At 34.6% G+C, this 18896-nt stretch overlaps 1 protein-coding gene across 1 annotated transcript in view; it reads left to right on the top strand.

Annotated features, from left to right (window-relative positions):
* The window catches only part of LOC150092354 (beta-catenin-like protein 1), a 162824-nt gene that overhangs the window by 59086 nt on the left and 84842 nt on the right, over nt 1–18896 (top strand). Inside the window, exon 7 of the mRNA XM_090414879.1 lies at nt 4595–4688. Within this exon, the coding sequence (XP_090271005.1) occupies nt 4595–4688 (94 nt within the window). The remainder of the gene's footprint in view (nt 1–4594; nt 4689–18896) is intronic.

Here is an 18896-nt window from a genome sequence, read left to right as displayed (position 1 = left end):
ATAACGATAAAATTCTTTTGGATTGCCTTTAGTTTGCATGGCCAATTTCTTTTCATACTCCGTTTTAGCTTTTCTCACAACAACACTCATTACTTTTCTGACCTGAGCTTTATATATTTCATAGTTCCTCTCACGATATTCTTTCCACATCATTGTCTTCTTGTGGATCTCTAGCTTAATAAGGCTGCACATCCATTTCACTCCCAACCTATTTATTCTTTGAACACTAGGGATACATTGAGTACCACCTCATTCAAGCACTTTTTCAGAGATTCCCATGCATTGCTGACATTTTTTCCATTCAGTAACTGATACCATGGGACCAAAGATAGTATTCTTCATGGTTGATCATAATTTCTAGGTTTGTAATTCAGCATGTAGCCTGATTTAATCGGAGCTTCAATACAAGTAGATACTTCCCAAGTATCTACTTGTATTGGTGGTAAAATAGCTATACTCTTGACAGAGATCTCTTCTGACTATGAGCAAATCCAACACTCTTTGACCTCGAGTTCCTTCTTTCACATGCTGCTTGAGAAAGTTATCTTGCAACAATTCAATAAATTCCTGTTCTTTCTGATCATGAAATTTCTCTTTTGCCCAATCAATGTTTGAAAAATTAAAGTCATCCATAATGATCATTCGCTTGGTACCCATAAGGCTAAATTGGCGATGCATTTCTTCGTCCCCTACAACTGAGCTGCCAGGTCTGTAGCAACACCCCACCATGTATTTCATTCTGTTAACCTCCACTTCACACCAAATAGACTCAAACTCATTGCTACATGGGACATTGTTACCATCATTGTTTTCTTATATTTCTACCCTAACTGGACTTAAGTCATCTGATATCATTAGTAGCACTCCTCCTCTCCTGTCTCTTATGTCATTCCTAAAAATAGTGTATCTGTTACACTCGATCCCACTTACCATATTATCTGATTCTGATAGCCAGGTTTCGCTAATGCCAACAATCTTAGGCCACATCATATTCAATAAAGCAACAAACTCAACCCCTTTGTTTCTAATGCTCCTGGCATTTGTGTATAGATATAATAAATTACGACCTAGCCTATTCTTATAATTAGATATGCAATGTATTTGGTCTTGTTCTAGAATTTTCTCTTTGCCCTCCCCAGACAAAAGGTCGAACCCAAAGAATATTTTACCACTCCTTCCCCACATACATCACCATGTTCAAAGGCATTTATGTCTTTATCATGTTTGTATATTATAGCTGAACTTTCACACACATTTTCCCCATTCCTCCCTTGATGATCTAGTTTCCCTGACTCTCTGCATTAAGTCTCATCCCAAGAAGTAATTTTTCCAGGCTTCTGATGCCAAATGAATTCAAGTGCAGGCCATCATTCTTATACAAATCTTTTCTGCCATCAAACACACCCCACACGTCTAAAAACTCACATCCATATCTTCTACATAGCCATTTGCTATCATCGACCTCCTTAACTCAGTACTATCATATCTAGGTAATAATCCTACAATTTTTATTCTTTCACATTTCTTTCTCGCTTCTTCCAACAGACCTTTCATATCTTCTCTCATACTATGTTTGTCACCACTTAAATTATTTGTACCTACCAGCACTACCATTTCTTTTTTGGTTTTCAATTACGTTTGTCATATTTTTATGCGTGGATAAGCTTATGTGTTCGTCAGACATGTTGTAATAGGTTTCACGGTATAATAAGAACACAGATGGTTAAGAAAATAACTATTTATTAACTTAAAAGCTAATATTTCGCTGGTATTATATCCAGCATCTTCAGAGCACACAACACAAAGCTTGTTACAACACAAACCACAACCACAACACAAAGTTTGTGGTTGTCTTGCCTTTGTAACAAACTTTGTGTTGTGTGCTCTGAAGATGCTGGATATAATACCAGCGAAATATTAGCTTTTAAGTTAATAAATAGTTATTTTCTTAACCATCTGTGTTCTTATTATACCGTGAAACCTATTACAACATGTCATATTTTTAATTTTCGCTCCTGGGAAACTAAAAGTGGTGACTCCCTCGGCAAGCGCAAATTTTAAAATTGAGTCACCATACCCATATTACCTCTTTTTTCTTAGATATTAACTGACTTACCTTGTTGTTATTAATATTTTGATTACCAAGTTCAGTATTTTCTTGCCTGTTGTTGTTCTCATTCTTTTTCTTATTCTGTCGAAGTTTAAACAAACGTTTTTCCACCTTTTCCAATTCCCTGGTCGATTTCCTAATAATTTCTTTTAACCGAGCTATTTCTAATCAGCGTATCCTCAGATAAATTATTATTATCACTGCAGCAGTGTTTTTGTTCAGGACAAACTCTCTCCTCAATAGCAACTTTAGCTTTAATCACTGCCTTGTTACGACGAGTTTTTGGAGCCATTTTCAAGAGTAGTAAAAAATAATAATTTCTCTGAAATTATGTTATAAAACACTTTAGTACAATAACTACACTAATAAAACTACAATAATATACTAAAAATACCAAATTAAAACTAAGAAAACACTTAATAAATCAAGAAAAATCACAAATCTTTCAGGAGCTCTCTGACAGTACGTCTTTTCACCTGCTAGCCTCGACACCAGATCCAATATGATTTGTTTCTGTGGTGGTCAGTTCATCTCCTGTCAGTGATGCAGTGAATCATGTAACAGTGTATTATAGGAGCTCTCAGAACTGCAATTCCTAAAACATCTAGTTAGTTCCCATGTTTTCCTAAGCTCTGATGGAATGATGATTGCATAGCAACCAAAGAAGCTCAGAAGCGAGCTTGGAGTATTTTCTGCAGATACCCCACAGCAACAAACTTAATTCATTTCAAATGAGCCTGAGCAAGACACATCAGGCATTGGAGCAAAAAGGAATCCAGGATCCAGTTTATATCAAGATCCACCAACAGCAAAGAAGTGTGAGAAAAAAATCCAGAAAATGAATGGCAAATGTACCACCCACTGGCTCTCTATCCTCAGTCACATTAGTTGCACAGTTGCAGACACACTTGAGGAGATTTTGCAAAAACATCAGCAAAAACAAAGCAGGAACACAAGTCCGTTTTTCTTTGAATGGCACAGAAAAATACAACAAACCATTTACCAAAAAAGAAATGAAATCTGTTTTATTCAAATGTCTTCCAACTGCTGTTGTACCAGATATTATCTAGTATGAGATGATAAAACATCTGTCAACATTGATTATGGATCAACTGTCACCTTTACAAAAGAATTTTCTGTGAGAACATATTTTGGGATGCCTTGCAAAAGGCGATCATAATTTTCTAAACCAGGGAAGGATCCAAAATTCTCAAATAACTACTGTCCAGTTTCTATGACCAGCTGCTTTTCCAAGATTCTAGAAAAAATGGTTTACTCTTGTCTCTTATGGTTTCTGGAGAGAAACAACCTATTTTCCAGAACACCTGTCTGGCTTCCAAAAATATTCTGCCACTGATCATCTTGTCCAGCTGGAGGTTTCCATTAGAAATGCTTCCTAAAATGCAAGCATCTAGTATCCGTTTTCTTTGAGATGGAAGAAGCGATAGGACACTGCTTGGAGATTCAGAATACTGAGTCACATAATTTTGGTCTTAGAGGGAATCTCTCCTTTTATCAACTTTATCTAACAATCTTCCAAGTCCGAGTGGGAACTGCCCTCTCCTACCCCTATAACCAAGAAAAAGGGGGGTTCCACAATGTTGTGTTTTAAGTGTCATTGTTGGTGTTATTAAAAGTGTTAATTTTTTCTGTTTCATCTTGTAAATTTTTTTTCTATTGTTATTTTCCCTCTTACTGTTCTGTGATCACTTCCCATGTCTATTTGATTGATGACTGAAACATCTTTAAATAATATTATATAAGATGATAAAATATAATCTATTTCACTTTTTTGTTTGTCCATTTGCACTAATTTTTGGTCTTTTCTTGTAAAATATGTTCATAGCATTCAACTGGTTCCTCATCATGAAGTTTAACGTAATATTTCCTCTTTCATTTCATTCTTCCATTTGTGCAATAAAATCTCCCAACACTACTACTGTAGGGTCCTGCTATATTATAATTGGACACTGTGTCATAGAATTCTTCAACTTCTTCATCTTCATAACTGCTGGTTAGAACATAAAATTTTTGTTTAATTTATTCCTTAATATTTAAATCAAACTTGAAACTTGAAACCAAGAAATTATATTGTTTAATCCTTTATTCAAGCAAACAAAGTTTGCACATGGAATATCTTCACGACTAGTCTACTTGTATATAGAATCTGAATCCTTTAGGAAGTGTATGATGCTATGCATTATGGGAATGCACTGGCTGAGGATCACTACTAAAGGATGTGTGCTTTGCATTATGAAATACTAAGGCAGTTGATGTGAATTCATCAGCCCCTATATACAAGTAGCCTAGTCATGAAGATACTTCACTTACAAGCTTTGTTTGCTTACACTTAGATAAAGGATTAAACAAGAATAAAATTTCTTTTAGTTTAAATTAATTTGTAACCAAGTGAAAAAAAAATTTTCTACATCTATCCTTAATATTTATTTTATGTATTTACATAAAACCATTTTTAAATTCCAGTTAGAAAGTCAGATAATAGCTCTTCTTGTTCAGAACCTTGAAAGGTTAGATGAATCTGTAAAAGAAGAGGCCGAAGGAGTGCATAATACTCTAGGTAAGAAAAAGAAATCGAGTCCCATGACAATTTTTTCATTAAAACTTTTGTAATTTTTTTAGACAAATTCCTTTTGTTTTGTGCAACGCAGAATAAATCAAACTATTTTCCCTGTAGCTCATTTGCAAGGATGTGATAACCTCTGTCCTTGGTTGGAAAGATTTGGTAATCTTTATATAGAACTTTTTCATCTGAAGGTTGAGTTAGCCATTCTCATGTGGGAGTAGGTTTTGTCTCCTGATATCTGGAGGAAACGTGACACAATAGTATCACTTTTCCTCAAACATATTCAACAATAAATACACTCACAACAGACTGATAACCCATTCCACTGCTTCACCACTCTTAAAGTGAAAAATCTAGTCCTAATAATATCCTTAAGTGTCAAAAAATTGTTTTACATCGATCTTACAAAACTCTTGTAACTTATACATTACTAATCTTGTCTCCCCTTTTCTTCCTATTAACCAACTTCTGCAATTCTCAGTTTATCTTATAGGGAGTATTCCACAACCCACTAACCATTTTGACTTGGAATCCTATCCTCACTTTTTATCCCCAGGAAATACTGTATGACCAGATTGTGCATAGTAATCAAAATGTTGGTCAAAGCCTATAAAGCAGAATGACTTCTTTATGTTTCTGTGTCATTCAGTAACCAAGTAATCCTATGCACTGCTTTGGCCTATCTCTGAATCCCTAAATTATCCCTTATCACTTTTGCTAGAATACAGTTCTCTCGGTGTAGTGCACAGCTTATAGTTTTTTCATCTCAAAATGCATAACTTTACACTTCTCAGCATTAAACTGGTACCCATTATCTTTTGCCTATGGTTTCAGCTTATTTAAATCATCCTTGCAAAGTCCAGCAGTATCATCATGTGGCCATTCCCTTTATACAACTGAGCTGTCACTCCATTATATCAGGTGAGTAAATTGCTGAAGCCTGGCCTACCCTTCAGAGAGCCAGGTTGTCTCTCATATAGTATTATATTCTTATTCACCCATTACTGAATTTTGTTTTTGACTTTCTTCAATACCTTTATCTAACAATCTTCCCATCTAATCATGTTGAGATTCTATAAATTCAAGATGCCAAGAAATTATATCATTGGTTTCATCCATTATCCAAGTGTAAGCAAACAAAGCTTGTGTGTGAAGTCCCTTCATAAATGGGCTGCTTTTATATAGAGACTAATGACTTCACATTATTTCTCTTAGTATCCCATAATCCAACACACATATTCTTATGGGCATGTAAAATGCTAAGTGACTTCACTTGCAAACTTTCTTTGCTTACACTTGGATAATGGATAAAACCAAGAATATAATTTCTTGGCATCTTTATTTTATAGTATAACCAAGCGAAAAAACTTTCAACATCTATCTCTGATCCAGAGTATTTTAGCAATAAGGTGTGACACCTTTTTGACTACTTGTGTATGGAAATATGACTTCTGCATTAGTTCAACCTTAGTATCACTTCTGGGTTTGGCTCCCACTGATGAGACCTCAATAAAGGTTGAAACCAGTCTGGCCCTTCCCATAACGCATAGCATTGTACATATCTGTAAGATATGTGGATTGCATTATGAGATGCTAAGACAATTGATGTGAAGTCATAGCCTCTATATACAAGTAGCCCAGTCAGGAAGTGACTTCATGTGCAAACTTTGTTTGCTTGCACTTGGATAATGGATGAAACCAAGAATATAATTTCTTGGCATCTTTAATTTATAGTATAACCAACTGAAAAAATTTTCAACATTGAGATTCTGCAATATCCTAAGTACTTCTAGTTCATCTATCTCTAGTTCCACATCAGTTTCTGTTATATATATTATTGCAGTATCTTTACCTATAATCAGAAGCAATGCCATTCCTTTGAACATTATCAAAATATGCAAGCTAATATCCCATCTAATCATATAGCAATAGTCACATTGAGATTCTGCATTTTTTATCCTAAGTACTTCCAATTCATCTACTTCTATTTCCACATCTGTTTCTGTTATATCTATACTGCAGTATCTTCACCTAGATGGCAGACCCTTGTAAAAGTGGTCACTCAGTAAGTCAGTTTTTTTTTTCTCTTGTCACCTCCCTACCATTAGTGTTCATTAAAATTATTTTTCTACTCATCTTTCTTTTTACTTTCCCACATAACAAAAGAACTCCATGGGTTTCCTTTTGGCCTGCTTCATTAATTTCTTCTCATAATGTGCCCTCCTTTCCATGCTGATCACCTTTCTTGCCTGTACACTGCTTGTCAGCTTGCTGATCATCTTTTTTCTTACATATTCTCCACATTTTTTGCAACGCCTGCTTAGCAATGTTGTTCATCCATATAACTCCTACCTGATTTTCTTGCTGACATTGGGTGTACAGTGTGATAATTCTTCCTTCAGACATCATCTGACCATCTCCCATGCGCTGCTAACATCCTACACTTGCAGAATTTTAGGCCATGGCACTGCTTCAAGCTGTCATAATCACATGTGCTATAGTTCCACATATGTCCTCTTTTTGTCTGCACGGTTAGCCTATTGGTTATGCACTTTGCAACCATATGCATGGGGAAGGAGTGTCCTAGGTTCGATTCCCGTCGACAACGTGAGGAGTTTAAGGATCTTCCTCAGCCATAGCCAAGTTAGCCGGTCTTGGACATGGACAGCAGGATTTTTTCCACCAGTTTATCTGGGGTTTTTCATCTCGCATGCAGGAAAACCGGCCTCATGAACACACAGACTACAATCATAGGATATAGTGCGGAAGGCAACGGGAAACCACCTTGCTCATAATCATTTCCCTAGTATGATAGCATATAGCTACTCCCACCATCTGTATGGCTGAGGGAATAGAATGCCCCCCTTTTTATATGAAAATTCTACATGTTTGACAGTTCCAGATGAAGATTGCAAGATCACTCTTTCCATCTTGGTTATGAACACTGTATGATGCTGTCACCTGATCCAGCACTATCAAATCCCCGAGTCTCCTTCATCATATCCAGTTTCAAGTAATTATACTTCTACCCATCCTATTCTCTTTCTCTAGGCCAATGACAATGAAGAAAGTTTTAAAACTGCTTTTTGTTTATTTGTAAAAAATTTAATTCATCGTTTATTTACTAAATCCTGCTGTGGGTTGCTCCATTGTGAATAAATTTTTAACTATTAAATCTTGTCTCCTGTTACTGTGCCTATTGTTTTCAGATTTCTATACTGAAATTGAAGCGTACAAGTAAGATCCTACATATATGTAATTTTGCTATGATAATTTGCTATCAATTCTCAAATTTAAATCTTAAACTTCAACAATAATTAAGTAAATTGAGTCTTCACTCCTCTATTATACAAAAACAAAAAAACAGTTTATTAATACTAAAATACATTAAAAGAAATTTACAATATTCTGAACTTTAACCATAATTTAAAATCTAAAAAGATAATTATCTAATTATCACATCTTTTCTGGTTTTTGGGCCCAAAATATGCCAGCTAAAAAGAAAATTCTATCTCTATAACCATCTGGACCTCTCTTGAAAGTAACAGTTTATATATTTATTTGGCAGAGACAGTTTTCCTGAAAATTATTTTATCTTGGAAAAACCTGTAGATTTCCTATTCCTTGTCAGAGACACCAAAAGTTGAGACTTGACAATAATATCTTCAAATTTGAACACTGTCTAGCATTCCTCCATAAAACACCGTCCAGAAAAATCACACAAAAATGCTTTTTCTTTCTACTTTTATCTTCAATATCCACAACTTTTTTTTCTCTTCCTGTATGAAGTATTTTCAAGGAAAAATTAGTGAACACTTAAAAATTAACTAGCTGTATCTATTTTTCAAAACACCCATTACACCATTAAATGTGGAACCTTTAATATCCAATAAATATTTCTCTTCTTACATGAGAAACTCATTTATCACATTCCAACGTTCCTATAATTTCTTTCACAGCTGTTATTCCGATTACTTTTGTAACATAACAGCTAAATAATTTTTAAAACATCTTTCTTTCTGAAAGGCCACTACTCATGGAACTATCTTCTCATTTGTTCCAAAAATCACCTCTCTCTCTCTCTCTCTCTCATGCATGCTCCAGCTTGCACGATACTTTCGGTTCCCCTCCACTTCAGTCATGAAGTAAGGGAAACTGCTACCATTCACGTTATCTTCACATCACTTTGCTTGAAAGTGGTAAAAGCTCACATTCTCAATCAACTAAGTAAATATTTTCAACTTATATATTTTAAACATACACAAATATTGGTTCTCTATTGTTTAATTTGTACATTAATGATATTGGAAATAATTTGAAAGGAAATATCCACTTGTTTGCTGATAATGCAAAATTAGGAAGAGCAATCGATAGTCAATTCAGATGATGTAGATATCTTGCAGAATGACTTAAATAGGCTGATAGTATGGACTAAGGTAAATGGCTGTCAGTTTAACATGGCTAAGTGTAAGGTGATGCACTTTGGGAGGATGAGATCACATGCTGTTTACTATATTAATGAAACTGAACTGCATGAAATTGATGAGTCAAGGGACTTGAGAGTTATTGTGGACAAAGAACTTAAGTTTAGAGGGCATATTGCAAAAGTTGCCAGAACATCACATCAAATTACATGGTTGTTGAAGAACACACAAGCAGGGATAAGGAAGTGATTGTCCCACTTTATAAGGCACTAATAAGACCGCATTTGGACTTTCGTGTACATATCTGGTCACCTGGATTTCTTGGTGATGTGGAAATGGTTGAGAGGATTCAGAGGTGAGTTACAAAGATTGTTGCAGGTCTGTGGGATGTTTCCTACAAGGATAGATTGAAGGTCTGTGGGCTTCAAAAACTAGCTGATAGATGTAGGAGAGGAGATATGATAGAGGCATATAAATTATTAAAGGGGTTTTATAGGATTGTTACTGATGACTTTTTTAAGACCAGTGCAGAAGGGAGAGAACGAGGGGCCATCCCCTGGAGATTGTGTAAGAGTGTGGTTAACAAGGGTGTTAGAACTAGATTTTTTGCTTGGAGGGTTATGAATGGTGGAATGCGTTGCCAGAGGTGGTTGTGAATGCTTCATCTGTGAATGAATTTAAGAAGTACGACAAGTATTATGTTTGCAGACGTAAACTTCTGTGGCTAATTGGTTCAAAAGACATATTTCGGTGATTACACCACATTTTTTTATTATTCAGTTATGTAAAACACTGAAATAATAGTTCCCGACAAGTTTCGTAAATCGTAGGATTTACATCTCCAGGGGTAAATAGTATAATAATATAATAGAATAGCCAGACGGTTATGATTTGTATTTATTAATTCTCTTGTTTAAACTTTAAGTTATACTATTTACCCCTGAAGATGTAAATCCTATGATTTACGAAACTTGTCGGGAACTATTATTTCAGTGTTTTATATAACTGAATAATAAAAAAATGTGGTGTAATCACTGAAATATGTCTTTTGAAGTATTATGTTAATAATGGTTAGTGTGTCAATGTATGGTCTCCTGCAATGAGTCTTTTGACTCCATGGAGACACTGTTATTATAATAATAATATTAAACTATAATACTAATTTTCGGTCAGACTAACAAACAAATCTACTACATTCACTTTGTTAAAAATTAATACTACATGTAAACACAATATATTAACTATCCATGAGTACAATATATAAACAATGCACAACTATATATACATATAAAAAAATAAGCAATTAATCATGCAGTTCTCACAATCTAAATACACTAACAAACCAAAATTGGTAATTTGAAACAGAATATTTAAGTGTACACTAATTTACATAAGCATAGTTCTCTGGAACATTTGTATGGATAGCATTGGTCTCCACCAAAAACTTTTCCTCTCATTCTTGCTGCCTCTAGTATTATTATATATAAACTGTATGGTATTCACTTAGGCATACAGCTACATCTTGTATTGACCACTCCATTGAATTTTGTTACCTGAGAGATTAATTCTGTTTTTAGTCATTCTCACACTTGCCTTGTGAGTGCCTTCAGCAAGTTCTTCCATCAATCCAGTTTACATAGGTTTACAAGCTGCACACAGCCTATACATTGATTTATTTATAATCATGGTTCTCCTTCTCAACTCGCCTTTGTCATACCATGGCAGCAGCCTCGCCATCTCTACTCCTTTTTCATTTCTTCCAGTAACACTTTCATATCTTCTCACATACCATTCTTTGACCTTTCAAGTGCAGTTCAAAGATCTTAAAAGGTATATTCTTTTGTCTTTGTTCAATAGTGAATGTTTCTAGTAGGGCTTGCTTATTTGTTTGGAATTATGGCCAAAGTAACTAAGATTATGAGGCTAGTGTATTGTCTGTTAATAGCATGGCTGGACTCGTGAGCTTCTTTTGCAGCTTTTATGTTACTGTTGTAGCAAGCAGCTAACTGATTAGTTGCAGTTCCTCTCCAATCCCTCCTTCTTACTTTAAATTTTCTTGCTAGCAGAAAATATAGAGAACTTTTTTTGATTTCCTCAGAACTTTAATTCTGAGGCCTTCTTCAAGCTTTCAATAATACTTCCCTGCATGAAATCATCTAGATGATGTCTGTGAGATGTTACAAGACATCCCAGTTTGCAACTTTATTCCTTCACAAAATGAGCTTCCTTCAAACATAGTTTGCTTGGTGCAGCCATTTGCCTTTTATTCTTTTGAATGCAACTACGTGACACTTTTGTGAGCGATTCGAAAATTTGAATGTGTACCTGCTTTCTACTTGAAATTGTCAGTTATACAAATTGCCACAAGCTGATTCATCTGAATTTATTGTGATTCATCTGAATTAACCTTCCCTTAGTAAGCCCATGCTGTTCATTGCAAAGTAGAAATTCTCTGTCAATATATTTCTGAATGCAAGTCCTAACCAATTTTTCCACAATCTTCACCACCACTCTACAGATACCGATAGGTTGATAGTTGGATAATACATCAGTCTTTGCTTCACCCTTGACACATATATAGACCAATATGGAAGAAAATTTATTTTTTTAAATATTATTTTTTTTTATGTAACTCCTACTCATCATAGGTTGCAAACCATATAGTAGATTAATGCTGTGGGTGGGCAAAAGATTTTCTTTCTGTTTTTTGTTAATTTAAAAATTTTTTTATATTGTATTTATTTCTATTTTATCTAATTCAAGAACTTACTGTAAAGACCAAACAAGGAACATTTTCAAGCTACTTCAAGCCTCCAGCAAGTGGTAATCTGAAACTAGATGGTAGATGAAAGTCATCTACATGTAAAGACCTCATGCCTACTAAGGAATTCACACCTGTTGCTTATTGGTTAGAGAGAGAGAGAGAGAGGGGTTGTTGGCCTCAATTGGCCAGTCAAGTCAACAATTGATGGGTTTTAGTCATAAAATATCACTTGTATTGGACTGTCTTATTGTCTTAAAGAGTATACATCAGAAATGATAACAGGGACACTTTTTTTTTAATCTGCTTGTTGCACTGAGAATTCATGTATGGTCTCTGCAAGTTCTTGTACTAGTGTAGTGTCTGTCATTTTTGACTAAACTGTAAGCATGTTTTTTGAATTGAGTTATATGAAAATGTTGATTTGCATTAGTAGGTTATGTCAAAAGAACAAAATAAATATTGGATATGGTGATTCATTTGTTAGTGCTTGGAAGCATTCTTCCATATTTTGAGTGAGAGAGCTAGTCATACTCAGTGTGCCCATTAAGTAATGAAACATCATCATGTGTATCAAGGATTTAGGCCTAGCATGGCCTGTTCTGGCCTTAGAAGTCATCGTTGAATCATTTAAGAGGATGTCCTGGTTTTCTTTTTCCTAATGGCTTGTACTTTAAGGCTTGTTTTGGTAATCTTTCTGTTTTCATTCTTTGAACGTGTTCCATCCATTATGTTTATATTTTTTAATATTTTCCATTACTGATTCTTGGTTTAATTCTTTCATAATTTCTTCATTTCTTTTGTGATCAAATAGAGTATATTTGCAGTTTTTCTCATAAACTTAATTTCTGCTGTTGTTAATCTTTGTTTGTGTTTTTGTTTTATTGTCCAGATTTCGCTTCCATACATTAAGACCGGTAGGGCTAATGTATTGTATACTTTTAGCCTGGTTTGTTTTTGATCTAGGTTTGGTTTAAATATAGAGTTAATTACACCTGTTATTTTTAAATATTTTGCAATTTTTATGTTTATATCTTTTTCATTTTCATATGTGATCATACATCCTAGGTAGTTAAATGAATTCACCTGTTCTAAGATCTTGTTATCTATTACTATTTTAGTTCTTGCTGGATCTTGTCCTTTAAAGGCCATAGTTTTTGATTTTTCTGTTGATATTATCATACCATAATCTTTGGATATCTCATTTAGATCTAAAATAGCTTTCTGTAAGTTATCTTCAGAATTTGTAATTATTATTTGGTTGTCGGCAAAGAGGAGAGTGTTTAAGTTAACTGTAGGAGAAAGTTTAATATTCCTTGATGTAAATTTTTATTCCATTTTATTATTATTTCATTTAAGTAGATATTAAAAAGAGTTGCTGAGAGGGGACATTCCTGTCTGACCCCTTGGTTTATCTCTCTTGTATATGATAGCTCGCGATTTAATCTTATTTGTATTTAATTATTTTCATATATACTTGTGATAGCTTTTAGGATATTATTTGGTATTTGTCTTTCTTTTAATATGTTAAATAATATGTTTCTTTTAACTTTGTCAAATGCTTTTTCAAAGTCAATAAATGCAATATGTGTTTCTAAATTATATTCTCTTCTTTTCTCTATTATTAATTTTAGGCAAAAGGCCGGGTCTATACATGATCGTCCTTTTCTAAATCCATTCTGTACTTCTAGAATAAAGTTTTCAGAATATTTCATTAGTTTGTTATTTAAGATTCTGCTATATATTTTGTAACAGGAATTTAGTATACTGATACCTCTATAGTTTTTAGGGTCATCTCTATTACCTTTCTTAAAGATAGGAATCATAGTTGCTTTTTTCCATTCTATTGGGGGGGGGGATACCAGTTGAGTAAATTTTATTTAAAAATAATGAGTCTTTCTTTGAATCTTGTTCCTGCGTATTTATATAGTTCTGAACCTAGCTTATCTTCTCCAGGTGATTTTCCATTTCTTGTTTCTTTCAGGATGATTTCTAATTCTTCTTCAGTTATTTCCTTTTCATTTTCGTTAATTGTTTGCCAGTTGTCTTTTTTAAAATATTTGTCTGTCCACAGTTCTGTGTGGTAATTTAGAAATTCTTCTAATTTCAATTCAGTGTTTAATTTTATGTTTTCTTTGGTATCTGCATTTAAGTGTTTCAAAATCTTATATACATTGGGTCTTATTTTATATAAATCATGTTCTAAATTAGAAACAAATTTATTCCATGATTCTCTGTCTTTTTCTGACTTCTCTTTTAACTATGGCTCTTATTCTTTTATATTCTATTTCATCTTCTAATCTTTTACTGCTTAACCATTTGTGATAGGCTTCTTTTTTCTTTTGATTATTTCTTTGATTGTATCATCCCAGATCTTCAGTTTTTTTCTTTTATTGAATTTTTTGGTCTTTCCTAAGCTTTCATTTGCTGCTGCATTTAGTATCGTTTTTATATTAAGCCATTCTATTTCTTCATTTTGTTTTATTTTATCTAGATATTGGTTAATTCTTTGTTCATATAGCCATTGTACATTTGTGTCATTCAATAGTCTAGTTTTATAAACAAATGTTTCAATTTTTCTTTCTGTTCTTGTTACTTGTAGCCATTTAGGTGGTAATCTTAATTTTATTTTAACAAGGAAGTGGTCACTGCTTATTTCATATCCTGTGTGAACTCTAACATCTAGTGAAAATTTTGATGTCTTTTCATTTAATATGAAGTAATCTAATATTGATTTCCATCCTTTTGCTGCCCAAGTATATTTATGTATGTCTTTATGTTTATAGAAGGAATTCATTATTTTTAGGTTATTATAAACTAAAAAGTCAATCAATTTTTTACCATTTCTGTTTAGAGTGTGTTCCCCATGTATTCCTATATTATTATTAATTTTCGTGTTTCCAATTCTTGCGTTTAAGTCTCCTGCTAAAATTATGTAATAATTTTTATTTATTTTATTATATATGTTTTGTAGCTGATTATAAAAATCAATATTATCCTGTTCTCTTCCTTCTTCTGGGGCATATAAACCAATTATTCTTAAATAGCCTCTATCTATTTTTATTCTAGCGTCTATTATTCTTTCATTCCATAATTTATAATGTTTTAATTTTGAAAGGGAGTTATGAATCCATATCACGACTCCTGCTTGTGCTCTTTGGTCTCTGTCGACTCCACTGTATATCACATTAAAATTTTCAGTTCTCATAGTTCCTTTTAATTTCTTTTTTGTTTCAGTGATTACTGCTATTTTAAAATTTCTTTCATTTAATAACTGGTCTATCCTATTTCTTTATATGCTATTCCTCGTACATTCCAGTTTGCTATGTGTATTATATTTTGTCATTTCTATTTTTGTTTTACCTTTTCCATTCCAGGGTCGTTTCCCATAGATTCAGGCCAATTATCTTTTTCTGTCAGCTTACAAGTAGGATTATGTTCTCCATGTTAGGGGACTTGCCTGACGATGGAATGGTTCAATGGTAGGGCTGCCACCTTAAGGCTTCTGAACTAGCCTTCTTCCGAATTTAAACCCATAGGAGGAATAGGGTATATTGAAGGGGAAAGAGTAGATTATAGAAGAATTATAGTAAGGTTTATAGAGAGGGCATAGTTGTAAGGCCAGAAATGAAAAGACCCCATGGCCCTCGAGTACTCTAATAGCATAAGGGTCATAAAATAAGAAAAGTTGGCTGATAAGGGCTTATAGGAAAGATTAAAGTAAGCGGATCTTCCTCAAAATGGAAGAAGGAGAGGATAGATCCAGCTAGGGGTCTGTGGGAGTGCTGCTTCCCTTACAATCAAGATGATTGCCCCTTATGGCCCTGTTGGTCCACAAGTCCTTATTCAGTATATTCGGACCACTCCACCATATATATACACACACACGCACGCGCATGCACACATACACACACATGGTGGGCTCCCCTATCTGCCACCCAGGGGACGTGCTCTCTAGGGGTTACAGGGTCCCCCGAGAGAAGTAACGAGACAACAATTATTATATCAAAACAAAGAACTATATTTGGAATTGTCAATTACACAGATTCAAAATAAATTCTCTCCACCTCCATACAAATGTTTATATCTGTCATGTATGTGTTCGAAGTCATGGTGGAAGTCCTGAACAGAATCTCCTTCAGTGTCTGGATCACACCGTGTTGGATGCCCTGAATGTCACTGAAGTCCCCCCCCCCTCCCCTTCAAGACGCACTTCATCTTTCGGAAGAGGAAAAACGTCTGCTGAAGCCAAATCTGGCAAATGGCGGGGGGGGGGTTCAATCATACAGATCAGCTTCGAAGGCAGAAACTGCTACACAAGGCACGTTGTACTGCAATAGAAACCAATTGTTGTGGAACAGTTCTTTCCTGACATGTCCATGCTGGTGTACAAATGTTGCATTACTCCTAAATAATACTGACTATATACTGTGGTACCCTCAGGAACAAATTCATGGTGGATAATTCCAGCAGTGTCTAAAAAAAACAATGACTATTGTCTTGACAATAGTCATTGTCAAGATGCTACATGAAAACATGTGATTTTTGTAACCTGACTTTCTTCTGCTGGGGAGAAGACGTTCCACATCATTCCATGCTCTGGTGTTTCGTTTCTAGATCAAACTGAAAATATGAACTTTCATCATTGGTGACAGTTCTTTGCAACACATCACAATTTTGATCAACTACATGGATGAAATTTTAACAACATGCAACCCAGTGCTTTCTCTGTTTGAATGTCAACGTGTGCAGCACAAACATGGAACAAATCTTCCTCTTGTGCAAATCTCTTTCTAAGATTAATCTGCCCATTCCCTTAGTGACACCAAGCAGTGAGTAGCCTAGTGGTTATTTACCTGTCATGGGCAACAATTTCTCTAACTTTCATCACATTTTCATTTGTCTGTACAGAAACTAGCATCCATGGTTCATCCTCCAGGTACCCCCCCCCCCTTTAAACATTGAAAACCAGCAGTTTTCAATGTTTAAAGCTTTTTTTTTAGTTCTTGGGTACACTTCTGTATCAGTTTTTCCTAATTTACAGTAAAATTTTATCACAGCTCTTTGCTGCATGACGCAACTTCTGACATGCTCCACTCTCACACACACTCTTACTTCAATGGTGGCTACATGAAAACTGCTGCATTACCCAACTCGAAAGTTGCACCTGCAATTACACACTCTAGCTGTCAAAACTATGAACATGTTTGTTATTTTTATTCAAATGGCTGTCCTTTAAAAAAATCAATCTCATTACTTAACAGGTATATTGTGTATAGAGACTTCAGAAAGTTAGTAGGTAGGCTATTCCACAAAATAGAGAAGTAGTTGGAATGAAGCAGGTTTTGATGTATTTGAAGTTCAACTGTAAAAGAATGTTAGGCATTGCTGCTGTTTGTGTTTTAATGGACTTACTGGAAAGCAGAGAAATGGTGGATGCTTGTTTAATGGAGTGGCATCCATGAGGTATCTGTAGAAGAGAAATAAAGCAAAAGTGGAGATCACTTCAACCACAGTTCTTGCAGATATGAGACAAGGATCATATAGTTGTTCTTCTTGTTGGTTTTATTGAAATATGTGAGTGATTTCCTATATTCCTCTTTAAATATGTTTATATACGTCGAATCTTATTAATATGTCAACTAGTAGGACCAAGGACATCTCTTGGGGCAGTACACCAAGAGAGGTTCTTAGTACACTGCTCTAAACAAGAGAATAATATTCTAAGCTCAAGCAGATTTAAGATTTGTACAAAGTTAATAGATAAATAGATGAGTGGATGAAAGTAAGATATTGAGTTGAAAAGGATGCCAAGTTTTTTAGAAGATGAGGAGTTAATTGATGTATTTGTGCCAGGAAAGATTAAATGTAAACGTTAGTCCAAGAAGTTTTATCAAGAAGGAAAAGTGACTTGAGATCCTTTTTTTCACTTAGGGGGAGGAAACAGGGGAAGATTGTGGTTTGGTTGCCAAATGAGGACAAGGTTATCCTTACTCCACTACAAACTAGCATAAGGATGTTTGGGTGCTGTGAGGTTTGTGAAGTGAGTAGTAAGAATAGAATAGAATGTCATTAACAAAATTATGGATAGGATTATTGGTCAATGAAAGATCATTTATGTATAGGAGAAGGAGGATAAGTGACTAAACAGAACCCTGAGGCACACATTGGTAAGAGAGAAAGCCCACCACCACTATCACAGTGATGTAGTAAGATTGCTCAAAGAGAAAAACTAACCAGTTACATGAAATGAAAGGTAAACCAGAGGATGGCAGTTTGCTGAGCAAGCCTCACTGCTGTACCTGATTAAATGCTCTGGAAATGTCGAGATCAATTGCATAGAGTTCTTCAAGCCTTTCCATAGCATGTATCCAGGGTTAAGTATTGTAGGTTAGGAGATCAGCTGTGAATTGGTGTTGGCAAAATCCATACTATCAGTTGTTCATTAACTATAGATAGTGAAGAAGCAGATAAACAAACAAAAGAATGCATGTATAATATCTTCATCTAATGGTCTGCATAATGAAAACACTTGATGTCACTAAAGTTGCATAAGCTTTCCATAATGCAGGACATGCATTTCTAGGAAATGCATATTGTTATCAGCAGAAATATTTCTCATATAACAAAATGGTGTGTGTGTGTGTGTGTGTGTTGCTTCCACCCATGAAAGGTTATTTGTAAACCTATAGTACATTTTGTACTGTGGGCGGGCTAAGGATATTGGTTTTTCTATTTTTATCAATTTTATATATGCTTTTGTATTTTTCATTTATTTTTTTACATTGTCTAGAAACCCTGCTCTAGAGACCAAACATGGAACTTTTTCAAGCCTCCAATAAGCATGGTGGTGGTGGTCAGGTCACACCAGGTAATGATTCATCTTCCACCTAAAGACAATAACAAACATTGATACCCACGGTGGAATTCGAACCTGCAGCCTTTGGTTGGAGAGCTGGCACGCTAACCACTTGGCCAACTAGTCTGGCAAATATATTTAAGCATATTTTTATTATA

Source organism: Typopeltis vanoorti, chromosome 26 (genome assembly GCF_054136105.1).
Source record: "Typopeltis vanoorti isolate ZY-2024b chromosome 26, IOZ_Tvanoo_1.0, whole genome shotgun sequence".
In the NCBI taxonomy this organism is placed as follows: domain Eukaryota; kingdom Metazoa; phylum Arthropoda; class Arachnida; order Uropygi; family Thelyphonidae; genus Typopeltis; species Typopeltis vanoorti.
The sequence above is the reverse complement of the archived record's forward strand: the minus strand, read 5'-3'. Positions and strand labels throughout refer to the sequence as shown.